At 46.5% G+C, this 18,879-nt stretch overlaps 3 protein-coding genes across 4 annotated transcripts; 2 read left to right on the plus strand and 1 right to left on the minus strand.

Annotated features, from left to right (window-relative positions):
- The first annotated feature begins 702 nt into the window (after positions 1-702).
- Positions 703-3,755, plus strand: LOC120649580 (proline-rich receptor-like protein kinase PERK4). Of its 2 annotated transcripts, none has more exons than XM_039926414.1 (7): positions 703-1,547; positions 1,663-2,178; positions 2,282-2,368; positions 2,458-2,528; positions 2,608-2,841; positions 2,951-3,112; positions 3,203-3,748. In XM_039926414.1, exons 1-7 carry the CDS (start codon positions 1,067-1,069, stop codon positions 3,488-3,490), a joined length of 1,839 nt encoding a protein of 612 aa, XP_039782348.1. In that variant the 5' UTR covers positions 703-1,066; the 3' UTR covers positions 3,491-3,748. The 2 variants fall into 2 exon arrangements, with proteins under 2 accessions (XP_039782348.1, XP_039782350.1); XM_039926416.1 differs by having other exon boundaries at positions 705-1,547; positions 1,681-2,178; positions 3,203-3,755.
- Positions 3,756-3,823: 68 nt separating this feature from the next.
- LOC120649581 (glucose-6-phosphate isomerase, cytosolic-like) lies at positions 3,824-10,593 on the minus strand. The gene is made up of 24 exons (XM_039926417.1): positions 10,261-10,593; positions 9,994-10,060; positions 9,809-9,885; positions 9,632-9,713; positions 9,492-9,539; positions 9,089-9,244; positions 8,914-9,010; positions 8,782-8,824; positions 8,273-8,340; positions 8,095-8,179; positions 7,965-8,013; positions 7,712-7,784; positions 7,575-7,635; positions 6,352-6,418; positions 6,215-6,271; positions 6,062-6,115; positions 5,838-5,966; positions 5,265-5,328; positions 5,094-5,167; positions 4,962-5,015; positions 4,776-4,844; positions 4,582-4,671; positions 4,304-4,411; positions 3,824-4,194 (listed from the first exon to the last, which is right to left on the minus strand). The coding sequence occupies exons 2-24, from the start codon at positions 10,042-10,044 to the stop codon at positions 4,147-4,149; spliced, it is 1,704 nt and encodes a 567-aa protein (XP_039782351.1). The 5' UTR covers positions 10,045-10,060; positions 10,261-10,593; the 3' UTR covers positions 3,824-4,146.
- A 3,682-nt stretch (positions 10,594-14,275) lies between these two features.
- Positions 14,276-16,763, plus strand: LOC120648482 (succinate dehydrogenase [ubiquinone] flavoprotein subunit, mitochondrial-like). Its single transcript, XM_039925253.1, has 11 exons — positions 14,276-14,383; positions 14,467-14,559; positions 14,640-14,703; positions 14,832-14,975; positions 15,069-15,256; positions 15,356-15,530; positions 15,620-15,775; positions 15,878-15,947; positions 16,033-16,153; positions 16,243-16,280; positions 16,387-16,763. The coding sequence occupies exons 1-11, from the start codon at positions 14,279-14,281 to the stop codon at positions 16,487-16,489; spliced, it is 1,257 nt and encodes a 418-aa protein (XP_039781187.1). The 5' UTR covers positions 14,276-14,278; the 3' UTR covers positions 16,490-16,763.
- Positions 16,764-18,879: the final 2,116 nt, after the last annotated feature.

Raw genomic sequence — 18,879 nt, forward strand, 5'->3', positions numbered from 1 at the left:
CATCGACTCTCGGACTTGGTGTGGAGCGGCGACGCCAACTTTGTACGGGGGACGTGCAGACCACCATCCTTTGTGGAGAAGCTCCTTAGTGGAACCCGGGGCCAAGGTGACAGTGATTGTGTTCACGGAAGAGACTTGGTGGCCGAGTAGCAATACTCTTAGTGAGTGCTACAACAACATGGATGTAGGTGTGCCTTTGTGGCTAACCGAACCACGGGATAAACACCCGCGTCGAGAGTTTGCTTTCTCCTACCCCGCTCTTTAAGATTCCGCATTTCATACTAGCAATTTATGTGCCTTTAATTTTATAGAGTAGTTTTTTGATAGGAAAGGCTATAGGTTGCTAAACTCTTTTGGGATAAGAGTTTCACACTAGAACAACCATAGTTGTACGTCTAGATAGCATGTTTTAGTTTAATATTGTGCAAATAGTTGGAGCCATATGTCTAAATTTTTAGTTTGTCTAATTCACACATTCTCCCTCTTAGGCTAGAACGCGCCACCGATCCTTTCATTCCAACTGTTACATGTGGCAACCCATGGTTCTCTATTATACCTCCGGTGACACATGGGTCCATTAACCGGTTGACGAAGGAGGACCCAGGTCCAGGACTCCAGGTAGATTCCAAAGCACTCGCCTACGTGGCACGCTGGGATTCCAGGCTGGCCGGGCGGCCACCCCGCAGCCTCACAACTGACGACCCGCAGATGAGGCAAACACCAACCACCCGCCCGCCAAGAACAGCAGAACGCAACAGAACACAGTAACGAACAGGGCAGCAAGCAGAGCAAGGGGAATGGGGATCCTCCTCTCCCCCTGCTATTTTTCGCCCCTCGTGAGATGGCGCCGCCCGGGGGGTGAAATGACCTGATCGGGCGCGCCGGGCCTGACCCCGCTGCTGCTGCTCGGCGTCGTGCGTGACGGGAGCGGGAGGGGGGCGGAGCCGCGACGCCGTTGCGGCTGCGGTTGCGGCTTCCTCCTTCTCTCATCCCCCCGCCCGGAGCCGCGGCAGCGGAGGACCCGCACCCGCACGGCCTCGAGAGTTTGATCGTCTCGTGGCGCGCCATGTCGTCTAATTCTTCGACCAGCCCGCCGGCGGCTCCGTCGCCGACGAAGAGCAGACTTGCTCCTTCGGCCGCCCCGCCGCCGTCAGCGGACTCGCCGTCCCCACCGTCGCCGCCGGTGGCTTCGTCCTCGCCGGCTCCACCAGAGCGAAGCGGCTCCTTGCCGCCGCCGCCGCCGCCGAGGTCCCGGGGCTCTGCGATCTCGCCGGCCAAGACCCACTCTCCATCTCCACCACCACCACCACCAGAGCAATCGTCTAGAGGCTCACATGGCGGTGGCAGTCCGCCGCCGCCACCGGTTTCTACGCACCGTGGCGGTCCCACCATGGTGGAAGTCGTTTTCGCCGCTGCCGGCGCCGCGGCGCTCCTCGTCATCCTCATCGCCGCCTGCGTCTGCTGCTCGAGGAGGACGGCGCCGAGGAGGAGGAAGAGACCCCACAATCCCATGCATTACTACGCCGACACGTCATCAGCGTATAAAGGTAGAGCACAGACAGAAGACACTGCTCACAGCACGGCCTCTCGCTGCCGTCTACTCGTGGTTCTTGCTCGCTGTTGATTCTTGACGCGTTCCGCTAATTAAGCTAAGGAGATTAGACTTGCTTGCAACCACAGGGAGCAGCACGTACTACACAACGAGTGGGCCGCAGCAGCAATGGCAGAGCGACGCTGGCCAGGCGACGCCGATGAGCAGCTTCGGCCCGCCGGGGGGTGGCTGGCACGCGCCGCCGCCCGACATGACCTCCGGTGTGTACTCCAGCTCGCCGCGGCCGCCGCCTTCACCACACGAGGCGCTGGGGCTCGGCAAGGGCACCTTCACCTACGAGCAGCTGGCGGCGGCCACAGCCAACTTCTCGCCGGCGAACCTGCTCGGGCAGGGCGGGTTCGGGTACGTGCACAAGGGCGTGCTCCCCGGCGGCAGGGTGGTGGCCGTGAAGCAGCTCAAGTCCGGGAGCGGGCAAGGGGAGCGCGAGTTCCAGGCCGAGGTGGACATCATCAGCCGGGTGCACCACCGGCACCTCGTGTCCCTCGTCGGCTACTGCATCGCCGGCGCGCGGCGCATGCTCGTCTACGAGTTCGTGCCCAACAGGACCCTCGAGTTCCACCTCCACGGTCAGTGAGCGAGGGTTCCCAGTTAAGCGCGCGCACGAAGTTTTGGCCCCTCGATGCAGCAACCCCAGGGCCGTGGCCTGACGACGTTTCTTTGGGGTTGCAGGGAAAGGGCAGCCGGTGATGGAGTGTCCGACGAGACTCCGCATCGCGCTGGGGGCGGCGAAAGGACTCGCCTACCTGCACGAAGACTGTGAGCATCCATACCCAGTTTTCTGAATTCACCAAGCTTGGTCAGTGACGTGATCATTTCTGAACTTCATCTCTGATGTGACCATGAAGGCCATCCTCGGATCATTCACCGCGACATCAAGTCCGCCAACATTCTTCTCGACAACAACTTCGAAGCAATGGTCGGTGGATCAAATTAAATAAACATTCCTGAATGTTTCTGCGGCATCTGATCGCAGCCGCTCCTGCTCTGTCTTCCAGGTCGCGGACTTCGGGCTGGCCAAGCTGACCTCCGACAGCAGCACGCACGTCTCGACCCGCGTCATGGGCACGTTCGGGTACCTGGCGCCGGAGTACGCGTCGAGCGGGAAGCTGACGGAGAAGTCGGACGTCTTCTCCTACGGCGTGATGCTGCTGGAGCTCCTCACGGGGCGGCGGCCCGTCGACGGCGGCACCGCCGTCAGCTCGTTCCTCGAGGACAGCCTCGTCGACTGGGCAAGTCCTTGTTATTGTTCACCATGGCGCATCGTTTACTAGCGCGGCGGCGGCGGCGCTCGCGTTTGCACGATCACCATCTGACCGGGGCTACCTACCACTGTCGCAGGCGAGGCCGGCCCTGTCGCGCGCGCTGGCCGACGGCGACTACGACGGCGTCGCGGACCCGAGGCTGCACGGCAGCTACGACCCCGTGGAGATGGCGCGGCTGGTCGCCAGCGCCGCGGCCGCCGTGCGCCACTCGGCCAAGAAGCGCCCCAAGATGAGCCAGGTACGCGCCCGTCATCGATTCATTTCTTTGACCAGAACGCTCTGCGGATAGCTCAGGCGGTGGCGATGGCAATGTTGTACCTGGCTGCAGATCGTGAGGGCGCTGGAGGGGGACATGTCGCTGGAGGACCTGAACGAGGGGGTGCGGCCCGGGCAGAGCATGGCGTTCGGCACGGCGGCGTCAGCGCCCTCGTACAAGGCCAACAGGGCTCCCGGGCAGTACACGTCGGACATGGAGCGGATCAGGCAGGCGCCGATGGCGATCGGAGAGTCCAGTGGCGGCGCGGTCACCGGGTTCGGCCGTCCCTCGCCGATCGGGATCGAGGGGCCCTTCGACGACGACGAATTGAGTCCGGTGAAGGGTCCGCCGCGCCGGTAGCAGGCTAGCAGCCGTGTACGCCAGTGCTGTCGGACCGTTGCGATTCATGCTCGCCGCGCCTGTTGTTGATTGCGCGATCGTCCTGCTCTGGCGTCTGTGAATAGCTTGCCTCTTCTTTGCCACCAGTCGCTTCTGACGCAGCCTGCAAGCTGATGTACTTATCAAAATCACACGGCGAAAGTGCAGATGAACAGGGATACCCATACGCTTGTGTTTTGACAAGCAGAGCTGAGCACGCAACAATGGTTGGCATGCGTACTCCTCAGAGTTCTGAAGTTTAATCGGTAGCTGTACTGCATTTATAAAAGCACATAAGCCACGGCACTAGAATCATAATACTGTCCAAGTGGAAACAGAAGACACATGTATGGTATTGTAACTGCAACTGAGTTTACACCCGTTAATTCCACGGCTTTATGGTACAGCGCCCCAAAACTCGAAAAAACGCATTCTTCGGTTTCCTCATGCTGCACCAGGTAAATTTATTTACCCCATAATATCTGCCAGTTCTCTTCTTCTCCACGTAGGAGTACACAAAACCACAAAATTACAGCACTGCCAAACCGGCTGAGACTGACAACCCCCAAAAGGAACAAAGACTTGCACTGAACCTTGCCAAGTAAGAACTTAGCAATTAGAATGTGGAACATCTCAAGCTACACCTTCGGCAGCACGGTACTGTCATAAGGGGTGGGTGGCTGGACCTACAAAAAGAATAAACCAAGTGTAAGTGCTTTCAATTTTTTTTTCTTTCGATATGAATTTTGTTGTTATGGTCAGAATGGGAAATGATGACATGGAAAATGGGCGTACGGCGAGATATCTAGCTAGCAAACTTGAAGTACTGTGGTTAAAGCCCTCCACAGGCTTCCCTTCCATCCGGGATCCATGCAGCTGTTTCCTCACTTGAGAAGCTAGTGACTGAAAAATCAAATTCCAGGAATAATGTAGTAAAAATCAAATGCGAAGAATATGACATACGAGCAGGGAAATAAAGTCATGTGGCGCCTGCCAGATGGTGGTCCAACACAACTGGAACTTTGAATGAAAAAGAGAAAGTGGGAACACGACACAGAAGATCATGCACGTACCTTCCCTAGCTCCACTCCCCATTGATCAAACGAGTTGATTCCCCATACGAAACCCTGGACTGCAATCCGGTGCTCATAAATGGATAAAAGCTGAAGAATATATACATCGTTAATTCCCATATCAGCCCAGAATCCTAACGAGGATTGAATGGTTGCAATTTTAAATCATGTATGCTAATGTACTTGTGACAAACCTGTCCAATCTCATATGCGGATAGTGTAGGCAGCAGCAAACTTAGCGATGGCCGATTGCCCTTAAAAGTCTGTTAAACAAAAAGGTGGCAAGATGGCTCAATCAGAAAAGTTAAATATAGGTGGCAAGATGGCTTAAGCATAATGCTAATGCATCAACTTTAGTAATATAGGTGAACTGTCATCACCTTATGAGGGATAAGATGTTCTGGAACTTTCTCACTGTGCAATTGTTCAGGAGTCTGAAAAGAAGCAGTCACATTCAGTAAGCAAATCAAGAAACTTAATCAAACAAATATATCTAGCCACTCAGTATGTACCTTTCCATAAGCAAGTGCATCAGGCTGGGCAAAGAAATTGGACATCAGTTCATCATGATTACTCACAGTTTCCCCTGTAAGAGATTTATCGTTGTAAGCAATTTAAAATAAAAGGCAGAAGAATTACAATGTCAACAAGAGCATCAGAAGTCAGGTGTACCAGAGAAATACCTTTCAAGTAAACAGGCTGCTGACTTTTTACAACGCCAATAAAATCACAAGGGATGACCCTTCCCTGCATGTTTCAATACAATCATAATCAATAAAGATACAGATTCGAAATAGGTTGAAGGATTTATCCTCCAAGTTTCTTTCACAAGTTTTATAAGCCTGAACAAAATCGGCCATCTTCAAAATCACTGAGAAATTATCACTTATGACTTATCAACCAGAACAGTATATGGATCGGGAAAAAATAAGCTGACTACGTAACTTAGAAGTAATTGGAATCTTAGTGTGGTCACATGTAAAATGCAAGCATGCAAAAGTTAAGAAAATATCAATACAAACAGGATAAGAACGTATGAGAAATCATGAAGAAAACGGTAAAGTTGAATGTCATCAAGATCTATCTGCCAGTCGATTTCAACAATTTTGAAATCATGAAATTCCCTATGTTATACTCTCATACTACATGATATACGTACCTGTGTCAGGCACATAATAATGTAGATCAAGCGGTACAACTTTACAAACTGCTACAAGTTGGTAACGTTGCCACATGTATGGAAGTGATATTATTACCTGATGGATTAATTGATAGAAACTGTGTTGGCCATTGGTTCCAGGTTCACCAAAATCAATTTCACCAGTCTCCAAGGGAAGTGGAACACCATCAATGGAGACACCTTTTCCATTACTCTCCATACTAAGCTTTATAACATAATAATCATATGTCAGCATGTCACAACTAAAAACAACCAAAAGATAATGTCCAGATGGTAGTAAAACAAAACATAGAAAAGTACCTGCTGTATATGTGGTGCCAGTTTCTCAAGCGCCTGGGAATATGGTAATATTGCCTAGAACACACATTCAATATTCAGAAAGGTCTACTCAGAGCACGTAGTAATAACTAATTTGTAACTGGAAGTAATACTGCCATGGAGAATTTTGCTTACTCTAGCTGGGTAACCAAGAAATGAAACATTCCACACGCTCAGCAAACCAAGGAGTACCTATCCAGAAATGATAGAAGCTGTGACATTGATTTCGCTGATTATCTGAAACCATTAACCACCATATGAAAGCAACTTACAGGTATATTTTTCTCAAATGAAGATGAGTGGAAATGGTTGTCAATGCTCGAAGCGCCCTCCAAAAATCTTCAGAAGGTAAAAAAAAATGTCAAGAGAGTACTTGTGATCTTCTATCTTACTATGAAAATGATCTTTTCTGTTTTCCAATATTAAATACAAGGCATGGTTATTAGCCTTATGAGGTATTTGATGAATTAATTCAGGTCATGTTTGGAGGTTCTTAACTTATCCTGAAAAACACCACTGCCAATCTAAAAAAGATGTGGTCTGCTTGAGATTCAAATAGAATCATTTGTTCAAACTTTCACACGTTTCAGATTGTTTGACTCAAAAGTTTACTTCCTGTCATAAACACAATAAGAAACTCGGCACTATATATTGATTTCAGATCGTGCATTAAATCATTAATTCCAACATCATGAGACACTACTACATTAAGTCAAGACATGTTGGCACCATATATTGATTTCAGATCGTGCATTAATTCCAACGAGGTTGGCTCTTCATTTACCATCATGAATGGCAGTATGGCACAGGAACAGCAGGTTCCTTTTGAAAGCATATTTCTCAACTAATCTCATATTTCCTGTCACTCTACCCAAGTAACTATCCCATTTAACTTGCAAAGTTCAGTTAATTGTGATAGACATCAACCCCAGATGTTGTAACCTTTACTTCAGTGTTTCTTCTAGATTGTTTTGGTGATGGCATTAATATTTAATAACAATATCACTCTTCTTTACACTTATGACTAGTGTTATTATCTCAAAAGCATAAACAGAATACCAATTTAAACTTGCTGGCATCATGCTAGCATTTAACAAAGTAATCAAGGTTGTGAGCTTGTTATCCAAGATGTAGCACTGACACTGGCATTTCCTAGCATATTTTCCTTTAAAGCCAATAAATTCTTACCAGCAGGTGTTATATTTGTTTATGCCACTGTTCAGTGCCATGATCTCTCATGTACTTTGGCATACATAGGCTGTATGTCTTAATAAACACATAAGGACAAAAGGAACAAAAACTCATTTGGCAGGCCAAATAAACAGCCCTGTATCCACGTGTCATTGAACTTGAGCAGAAGCATAAGAGTAAATTATCCAAGAAATAAAAGCTCATTCTCAGTCATGAACTTGAACCTATGGTGTTGAAACTCATACTATTTTATACCGCCTATTGGGAAAGGGGGGGGGGATATAAATAAGTTCAGAAAGCATACTTCTGGACAATTGGAAAGCCATACTGAAGAGATAACGGCAGAACACCAACAGCACTGCAAACTGCATAATTGAACTATAGTTATGACAAAGAACACTAGCTATGCCGGAAATTTTCATATGCAAAACAATATCTCACCACTATAGCGTCCGCCAACCCAGTCCCAGAAGGCAAAAGCATTGTTTGGGTCAATTCCAAACTCCTTCACAAGCTTTATAAACAGAAATGGTACAGTTGGAAATTGATAATATCAGAATCTTCTTTTGAAATATTCTAATAGATTAGAAGATATGGTACACATGACATATTCCATACATCTAAACTCAAACCTAAACATGATGGACTTCAAGATTCAGTAAAATCAGGGTGGAAAAAAAGGGTCCAGAAGTACCTTAAGATTAGTACTGACAGCAATCATATGTTTTGAAACAGCCTGTGGCCTGAATCATCAAATTTTATAACTCAATCATACTAAGTTAAGATAATGGATGAAAAAAAATCTTTCAGGTACTAAAACTAACCCAAGGGAAGAGATGATCCACTCCTTTAGTGTTCGAGCATTTAACATTGTTTCAGCAGTTGTGAAGGTCTTCGATACAACCACAACTGCACAGTTATTAGATGAGAAATATGGAAATCTTCAGCAGATATTCATCAGTCACATACAAATAATGAATATTGAAGTGAGATGATAATTACCAAGAGTAGTTTCAGGATCTAAATCTTTAATGCTTCGTGCAACGTCAACTGGATCAACATTTGCAAGGCTGATACAGAATGGGACATAAATTACTAAATGAATAGGATAAAATTGCACACATGTTAGTGTGATAAGAACATACACACTAAATCATAATCATAAACACAGTAAAAACAGCATTTTGTTTAGAGGCTGGGATAATTTGTTTTATTCCATTATCTAACAAAGTTCCATTTACATAAAACTACAGAATGAGTGGAAAGAGCTCATGTAGGAGATGTTAATGACATCTGAAAGTAAAACTCAGTTATCAGTTTATTAACATAAACACAAATCCTTATGTGGAGACTATTAAATCTTTACAAGCATAGGTGCCATACTGCCAACACATCAGGTACAAGTGTACAATAGGCACGGACAAGATAACCACTCAAGTTTCATCAGACTTATGTTCAACGCTAGCGATGTTAAAAACACAATAATGAGTATGCTTCAAATATGCACTTACAATCTCAGCTGCCGGCCTTTTGCACATTCTGCTGCTTCTGGATCTGAAAATCAGCATTTTTTTCTGGGCATGTCAATTCAAAATGCATGGAAGTTTCTAGGGAACCTAGGACTAAGGAGCCCAATAGTTTACCAGTTTGGAGTGCAGTATGCACAAATAGAGGCCCAAGAAAGCTACCACCTATTCCAACTGACACAACATTTGTCAATGCTTTTCCAGTTGCCCCAACCTGCAGTACACGCAGTTCCAACAATCAATATTGAAGCTTCTGCCACATTAATTAGTCCAAGAAATGTCTGAAAGTTACCCATGATCCACTTCTAAAAGTCTCTGAAAACTGCTTGATTTTATCTTTAACACTCCAAACCTCAGGGACCACATTTACCCCATCACTGTTTATGACTGCATCTCTTGGAGCCCTTAGAGCTACATGAAGCACTGACCTGTTCTCTGTGGTATTTATCTGACAGAGCCAATTAACTTATGTTAGATATTTATTTGAGTAATTTAACTGACAACTAAAACATGTTAAGAGCATTAGTCCAATATTAGGCATCAGAGGAAATGGCAAGATATATAAAGCAGTTACATTAATCCAAGCTAAAGAAATGAAAGGTACCTAATATTCCATGGCTGGCACACTGTACTGTATACTGAATAAACATTTGTAATGGAACAACTGAATAACAGTTTCAGATCATCACACAAACCTTTTCACCTTTAAACATCTTCTCAATCTTCTCCTTGAGCTTCGCAGCCTAGAACAAACCAAAGAGATCCCAAATTACCATACAAAAGTGCTATCCATGCCTCTTTAATGTTATATAAAAAAATATGAGACAGGTGTCACCTCTGCCAATTTGAGCAGCTTCTCAATGGTTTCACCTGTCGCCTGCTGCCTCGAGTAATCCAGAAAAATCCCTTCAAACTCACTGCAACCAAACACCATTCAGGTCAGTTAAGCAGATGGAATCCACACACGCACGCTGGAGAAAAAATATCACGAGCACAGGCGGTGAGGCCATACGCCGTCATGGCCTTGCAGCGGTCGGCGTCGGCCATCAGGTCCCGCAGGTGCGTCTTCTGAATTGCGCCGACATGCGCCTGCTCCCCCCAACAAAAGTGAAAGCAGAAACCGACAGTGAGCCCACTAGCCAAATCGGAGCATAGATAGAGGCCGCGCAATGCGAGCGAGACCGCGCGTTCACGAACCTGAAGGGCCTTCCACTGCTCCGTGTCGCAGATTAGCGCCGACGACGCCATGGCTTCCGCTACAAGTCTACAGCAACGAATCAAATTGACAACCACGGAACCAACGAGACGATCAACGGAATCGCTAATCGCGAAAAATCCCTTCCGAAACCCGAGCGAAGGGAACCACCGGATCGAGCTTGGGCACCGACGGATACCACCAGAACGAGAAGAAAACTGAGGGGGTCGAGGCCCGAGGGGGGATTTTGGGGGCGGATTGACACCTACCGGGAAAGGAAGGAAGGGGCGATCGCGATGAGGAAGCGGATCTGCTCTTGGCCTCCTGCGAGTTCCTCCGGATTTTGTATTGCGCCTAGCCGCCTGGCTGCTCGCTCGGCTTTACCCGTGGGCGGCCGACGGGAACGACGGTGGTGGTGGTGCTACACGTACGAACGCTCCCCGCCCTTTGAATTGGATATTCGGTGGACGTGGACGCCCACGGCCTGCCAAACTGCGGACCGCGGCGCGGCAAGGGCAGCCGAGATAGCCGCCGAGGTCGGGCCACCCTCGACGCGAGCTTATTTTTGGCAGCTGGGCTTGGTCCTGCAAAATTGCATGACGTACATGCTTTCTCCTTGTGTAGAGAAGATCAAGTCTATGTAGCTCATGGAATTGATTAATAAGAGCTAAAATGGACGGGAGTATGTTAAACAATAATTTAATAACAATGATGTTGGTATAGTATCTAAAAGAATACCTCGCAAAAAAAAAATTGTATCCAAAAGAATAAAGAATGTAGGTGCTAGTTGTCAAATAGACGAACAGCACTATGTGTTATTTGTCAATCGAATGATGAAATCACAATGTCATCAGTATGACTAGAGTTTGTACAATAATGTTTTCTTTTTAGCAAAATACAAAAACGAAAGGAACTCTAGAAATACGATAGTAAAATGACATGTGACGTGTGAAATGAGATTTATTATAGTCTGAAAATAGGGGGACGAATAAGATTACAGGACTTCCTTTTAGATGGGTTTGGACGTGTAAATCAAATGGAATGATCAAACATACCAAACTCAAGTTGGAAAAAATAAATCACGAAGCTTAGGGAAAAAGAAAACGTAAAACTGGGGGCAACAGAAAAATAAATCATTCGTTCGGTTGTCACGAGCCCCACACAAAAGGCCCACACAAAGACGGGCCAGGCCAAGTGGCCCACCGCACTGCCGCCCCACCGACCACCGTACTGGAGCTGCCTCCCTTCTCCAGTTCTCCATTCCATCCTCCTCGGCCCCCGCCACTCTCTCCTCCCCTACCGGCACCCAGGGGCGGAGACAGGGGGCGGGTAGGGGCCTGGCCCCCCCTATGGTTCCCAAATTTACATTGAACATTTAAATTTTGATTAAAATTTTATATAAATTAGCATGGTTGGCCCCCCTAATAATGAAAAAAAACAAATTCTTGGCTCCACCTCTGCCGGCACCAGGCTAGCATCCCCATACGCCCGAACAAAACCTCCACGCGTGCGCGAGGGCCGAGGGGTGGTCCACCCCGATCTACAAGATGTGGCGCAGCTGCGTGTCGCGAGGCCTCCGCAAGGCCAAGGCCACCACCTCGGCCTCCAGACTCTTCTCCGCGAGCTCGGTATCTCCTCGTCTCCACCGCACTACCACCCCGCGTCGATTCGTCACGTCCAGTGGGCCCACCCCTTTTATCCCGGATATTTCCGAGTACTTTTTTTTTTCTTTTGATCGGTGATCATGACAGCAATGGTTTTGTTGTGGTTTTAGTGCGATTTTTTCTCTCAAAAAAATAGATACAGATTGTGGAAATAAATCTGGTGATTCTGCTAATGCCGGGTTTGTGGATGGAATCTATAGTCGCATATTGGATTGCGTGTAGTTCCATATTAGCTTTTGCCATGAGTTCGCGATGATTCTTATAAGATGGTTCACTCGTTAGCAATGTGCCTTTGTTTTGGAGTGTGCAGTGCTTGATTTGATTTACTGGGGTTCACGCCTGTTATTACAGTCCTACACTGTGGTGGATCACACCTACGACGCGATTGTGGTGGGAGCTGGAGGTGCAGGGCTCAGGGCAGCGATCGGCCTCTCGGAGCACGGGTTCAATACTGCCTGCATCACCAAGCTCTTCCCCCACACGGTCACATACTGTGGCGGCTCAGGTATGGGAAATTTGGAATGCCTTCTTTTCATTGCCACTTTTTCATTCAGATATGCCTATCGCACTTAATATGTCACATTAGCTGGAAATTTGAAGGAATTTAGTCAGAAGGGTTTGCTTGGAGTTTGTAGAGTCCAAATAGATCTAGTAACGTGACCTGCATGGGCTTATTGATATGATAATTTTTATGTAGGACTGTCTAAGTTACCGTGTTAGGAGGGAATTTTATGACGCTGTAACAGACGACCGCTAATAAGTTAAATATCAAACATCAGTGGAGAAATAATTGAGTTGAATGTTTTTCTTTTCTGTTAAAAGTTAATTGTATGTGCAAAGTGCCAGAGGTCACTTAATTGAGTGCAATGCAATACATTGTACAAGAATGAATGGGCAACATAAGATTTCTACATAGTGCTATGACTATATAATTTCACTGCGCATCTAGATGTCAAATGGCATGTCTGCTTCTCATTGAATTCTAAAATTGAAAGTGCATAAGTTCGATCATTGCCTCTTAGTTTGAAAACATGTTCAAATTGGGAAGGCCAGGATTTTGTTCGCTCAGTATTGTACAAGACATCTGAGTCACAATTTGCAGCATTATGCCAGGATTCATGGCCAAGATGTTTTTCTAATGATTTTATTTGTAAAATCGTGCTGTTTTCATTGCCTTCATGTTCTATACCTACTTTGCCTCCATGGTTTAATTTCCAAACAATCAAAATGCAAAACTCACTATGCATGAATTAGTAGCCCTGGAAATGCATATATCTAACAGCATGTCCAAAATCTAGGCCTTCGATTTACACAAATGGCAATACGTGTTTTTTGGGGTTGTGTATTGTTGGATAATGCTTTATGAGTTTTAGTTGTGTTCCATTAACACGAATGGTTTTGCTTGTGTGCCATACGATGGCAGGGAGGTATTAATGCTGCTCTTGGCAACATGACTGAAGATGACTGGAGATGGCATATGTATGACACAGTCAAAGGAAGTGATTGGTTGGGTAAGTTACTATAGAAAGACATTTTTCAAGGCATCCATGTTTCTCGTTAGACTACTTTTATAAGATTTTGCACCATCATTTTCTCATGTTGCATCTAAAAATATTCTTTGGTATTTTCTATTCTTTGACCCCTTTGTTATATTTCATATTCATCTAGGTGATCAAGATTCTATTCAGTATATGTGCAGAGAGGCACCAAAAGCTGTTATAGAACTTGAGAACTACGGCTTACCATTTTCCAGAACTAAAGATGGAAAAAATTATCAACGTGCTTTTGGTGGCCAAAGCTTAGATTTTGGAAAAGGTTACTGTGTTCCATTTTTATATTGGAACTTAAGTATGCATTTGTTGCATCTTTGATCTTTCTTACTCTTCTCCCATTTTTTTTATGTGCCTATATGTAATCTTCAGGTGGGCAGGCCTATGGTGTGCATGTGCAGCTGATAGAACAGGGCATGCTATGCTACACACACTTTATGGTCAAGCAATGAAGCACAATACTCAGTTTTTTGTTGAATATTTTGCATTGGACCTTCTCATGGATAATGAAGGTATATAATTTTTTTTTCTCTCTTTTAATTGCTGTGGCCTTTTGGTTTGTTGTGTTCTGGCACCATGGAAGACCAAAGATGTGTGGCTAAACAGAAAGAAGGGTTGCACTGTTCATTTTTCTTACTACTGTATTTGCATTTTGTTCTTGTGGTTGCATCCTGATGTTGGCCTTACCCAGGAGACCTGGTATTTATGTTTCCTGTCAAGTACTTCCATTGGTGCCAAGTAGTTTTGCTTTCTGTTAAACTTGCTGCTGGATTCATGATTAACTATTCATTCCTTTTGTTTAATTATTTTGGTGGTTATTCAATTGTTCTACAGCTTGCTGTGTTAGTTCATTCTTCATTGTTTTTCCAGTTGTGTTAACTGATAATATGGTTTCTTTAGTTGCTTGCGCTTATCACAACACATTTGGAATGTTGGAAACAATTGGTTAAGGATCCCCCTTTAATAGTTGCAGTTAGGATTGACATCTCATTGATTTTCTTTTTGGTGTTTCCAGCTGCTTGTATCGGTAGTCATAATATCGCTCCTTCACTGCACGTTTATGACTTTGATTAATGCAGGCTCATTTTTCAGGCACCTGCCAGGGGGTAATTGCACTTAACATGGAGGATGGTACCCTGCATCGTTTCCGTGCTTCAAATACAATTCTAGCCACTGGAGTAAGAACCTCTCTGCGTATCAAGTACTGATTGTTTATTTTTATTTACTGAATATTTATAGCCATGTCTTTGTTTTTCAACAGGGTTATGGTAGAGCCTACTTCTCAGCAACTTCAGCCCACACATGTACTGGTGATGGCAACGCTATGGTTGCGCGTGCCGGATTACCCCTTCAGGTTAGTCTTCTGGACTAAACCTGATTATTTTGATTACTTTACTGTATGTTTTGACTATACTGCTCCAATTTGTACTGCAGGATCTTGAGTTTGTGCAGTTCCATCCTACAGGCATTTATGGCGCTGGATGCCTGATAACAGAAGGTTTTGTTATTGTGCACATTAGTTTTTTGTTTGGACACATAAGTCATGCTTACAGATTTTGTTTGTGTGTGACTTGTATCCTCAATCCGATTCTGAAATTCCTGTGGAATCAATCTTTTTTTGTTCAGGTTCACGGGGTGAAGGTGGCATTCTAAGGAACAGTGAAGGTGAGTGGTTTATGGAACGATATGCTCCAACTGCTAAAGATCTTGCATCTCGTGATGTTGTTTCGAGATCGATGACGATGGAAATTAGGGAGGGACGTGGCGTGGGTATGTCTGTATTATTATCATTTTATTCTTGAGGCAGCAACCTGATTTTTTTGGTTCTCATAGTTACCTGATATTCTGACCATTTTGTCTCAGGACCACTGAAGGACCATATCTACCTACACCTCAACCATCTTCCTCCAGAAGTTCTCAAGGAAAGGCTTCCTGGTATATCTGAAACTGCTGCGATTTTCGCTGGCGTTGATGTCACCAAAGAACCCATTCCTGTTTTGCCTACTGTGCACTATAACATGGGTGGTATTCCGACAAATTATCATGGGGAGGTATGCTTTGTATAGACAGTACTAGCATTATTATGGTTATATGACTTGATCGAACACTTGTTTACGTTCTGATGGTTGACTCGCTGTTTTGCATGTTAGGTGCTGCATATCAAGGGTGGTGACCCAGATGCAGTTGTTCCTGGTCTGATGGCTGATGGGGAAGCTGCTTGTGCATCCGTCCATGGTGCTAACCGGCTTGGTGCAAATTCACTTCTTGATATAGTTGTGTTTGGGAGAGCTTGTGCAAACAGGGTTTCTGAGATATCAAAACCAGGCAAGTTCATGCAAATTACCGAATATTGTTTTTGTTATTTGCTTTACTCTTTGTACCTTAATGAATTTCCTTGTTGCACCACATTCTAGGAGGGAAGCAGAAGCCTCTTGGAAAAGATGTCGGAGAGAAGACTACTGCTTGGTTGGATAAGCTGAGGAATGCAAATGGATCATTGCCTACTTCAAAGATTCGTCTCAACATGCAACGTGTTATGCAAAACAATGCTGCAAAACAATGCCCTCCTAGTTTTATCTATGCTAACCATCTGAATAGCTAGCAAGCACGTCAGATGTCATGCAAGAAATGTGAATCTGTATGCATAACTTATGACTAATTCACATTATTAGGCTGTGAATTGATTATCAAAGCATGGGAGAGTTTCCATGATGTCAAGATCAGTGACAGAAGTCTAATATGGTAAGCTCTTCACCAGATTAAACAGTTGTCATCTTCAGCCTATAAGTTCTTCACTTACTGGCCATTTTGTCTTTGATTTCCACAGGAATTCAGACTTGATAGAGACCATAGAATTAGAAAACCTGCTTATAAATGCATGCATAACCATGCATTCAGCGGAGGCTCGCAAAGAGAGCAGAGGAGCTCATGCCCGTGAAGATTTTTCGGTTCGTTGCCTTTTTATTTCTTTGTGCTATCATCCTTGCACATCATATGATCATTTCTGGTGACGTCTCCTTTTCGCTTGTTGGTGCAGACAAGAGATGATGAGAACTGGATGAAGCACACGCTAGGGTTAGTGTCTTCTCTTTGTTGCCCCTTCCTTTCTTTTTTTGAGATATCATTGGGTGGGTGATTTATTTGGTAAATGTGAAATTTTACAAAAATTGTACTCTTTCAGGTATTGGGAGAACGAGAAGGTTCGACTAGCATACAGGCCAGTTCACATGAATACCTTGGATGATGAAGTTCAATCTTTCCCACCGAAAGCACGCGTTTACTAATCTATTCTGGGCATGGCTGGAAATGATATCGCTCGTCTCAGAAAGATATGCCTCACAACTGATTGGTTTTTTCTCCTTCGAGTTCTGGATCTCAAATAAATCAGGGTCAGGGACCCTCCGATCGTAAGAAATGTATTTAATTACCAACTCTGGAAAGATTCTCCCTACCTCCCTGATGCCCTCGTTACATTACGACGGGAGAAATAAGGGAAACAATGTTGCAATGTAGGTTCGCTTTTACCTTTTTTTATCTCCTTTTTTATGATGGCGTACAAATGTACAATAAACAGTTACAATTTTTTTTTAGGGCAATGAACAGTTAGAATTGACTAGAGTTGCACAAACAACTATGGAATCTATTTTTCTTTTAGATGCTGATGAATCAGCTCAGTAGCTATAGAAGAGGTCCTGATCAGAAACGTTTCATGTTCTTGGTAATGCTTCCGATCAAAGTGAGAGAGTCTGTCTCGTGCAAGCACAGCTCCAACCTCGAATAACCGGGCGAGCCAATATTCTTGAACTTGTCGCTGAGGACGTGTGCCTCTCTTGATCCCAGGTCGATCTCGACAAGCCCCACCCCCTCTATCTGCAGCCTCACGGTGCCGCTCCGCTCGCCAAACGCCAAGAACCGGACCACGCATCGGGGGCCTGCTTCCCTGCCGACCACCACCTGCCGGCTCCAGCTCGCCGCCGACAGCGTCCACATGGATACCACTTGAGGCTCGGCGACGAGCAGGCTCAGCCTTCCGTCCGCCGAGGAAGCCAGGAGCCCCTTGTCCATGCCTTTAGGGCAGCCCACCCGGCTGAAGGATTTGGGTGCCAGCGCGATCACCGTGGCTCGCGCCGCGTTGGTGTCCAGGGCGACGATCCCCTTCTCCTTGCACAGCCAGTGGACGGTGGCGCCGAGGACAAGCGGCGGGGAGAGACGGTTGGGGATGGTGCGGATGAAATTGGGCGGGAGTTTGGTCTGGACGGTGGCCCCCCACTTGCCGCGCTCCGACGAGAAGATGCTCATCACCAGGTTCGTGCCGGCGACGAGCAGCTGGAAGGAGCGGCCGGCTTCGCCGACGGCGAGCAAGGTTCGAGGGTAAACAGCGATGGCACCTGTCCCCGTGGGCTTGACGCGGGTCTCATGGCCGGTAAGGCTGTTGATGACGCGCACCTCGGCGTGGATCTGGCCGCGCCGGTGGACGACGACGAGACAGCCGCGCGAGACCATGGGCTCGTATGAGCTCAAGCGCCGCGTGTCCAAGCTCAAGGGGCGGCGCTGCTCCTGGAAGAAGATGTCGCGAGGCCCTCCTTCGAACACGCAGGAAGCGCCGAGGAGGAGGGCGCGGTCGAAGCCGCCGGCGCGGGGCGCGAGGAGGCGGTGGAAGGCCGGGCCGAGGATGGCGCGGCGGATGGGCTTGCACGTGGCGGCGCCGCGGACGATGGTCCTGGTGTCCGAGCGCGCCAAGATCTCGATGAGGAGATCGGCGGGGATGAACGGCAGCTGTGAGTCGTCGGTCGTCGTCGCCGTGCCGTGGCAGGGGCCAACACGTCGGCGCTTTGCCGAGGACATGGCTGATCCCCTGGTCGGTTCGGCTTCGCAATCTCCGCGCTTGTGCGAGCTCTCATGGGTTTGCTGGTCGACGTCATATATGCACGCGCGTGGTCCCGTTTCCGCGCGCGTGTCGAACTCGAGATGTACACTTCCGTATCCGTTTGGGATTCGGGCATGGACCAAGGCTACCATTTCCTAATGCTCCCTCCGTTCGAAATGTTTCTTGTTCTATTTTTTGTCGTAATTAAATTACTTTAGCTTTGTCTAAATTTATATAGAAACATACGTATCTATAATACTAAATAAATTCCTCGCAAAAAATAATACTAGATAATAAATTGATAATAAGAGTACATGAAGTAGAATTAATATAGAACTAGTTATATGTTTGGTACTCTTTCCGTTCCAAATTATAGGCCGTTTTGGCTTTATTAAATTCATAGATGATGTTACGCACACTGGCGGAGCTACGTTGGGGCCATAGTGGGCTCCACCCCCCTTGCATCAGGAAAGTTTCCGAAGATCCGAGCACACAACCCGCTGATGACCTCAGACTCTCGCTCTCGCATCTCGCTTAGGAGTTCCTGTTCGGCATCCCAGTGGGTCGCCTGTTGTCCTCGCTGATGCAACTAGGCAAGATAGATGAGGAAGAAGATAATATAGCGAATATGTTTCCTTACTGCTAGCCAATAGCCAGCTAGTACGCACGTATCTGCTGCTTTGGTGCTTCGCCCGCCGGCGAGATGGCTTTACTGTAGCAAATGGCCCCTTCTTAGATTATTGCACGCTCCGTCACTGGATACGCATTTAGATATACATTATGTCTAGATACATAATAATATCTATG

This window comes from Panicum virgatum, chromosome 9K (genome assembly GCF_016808335.1).
Source record: "Panicum virgatum strain AP13 chromosome 9K, P.virgatum_v5, whole genome shotgun sequence".
Classification (NCBI taxonomy): domain Eukaryota; kingdom Viridiplantae; phylum Streptophyta; class Magnoliopsida; order Poales; family Poaceae; genus Panicum; species Panicum virgatum.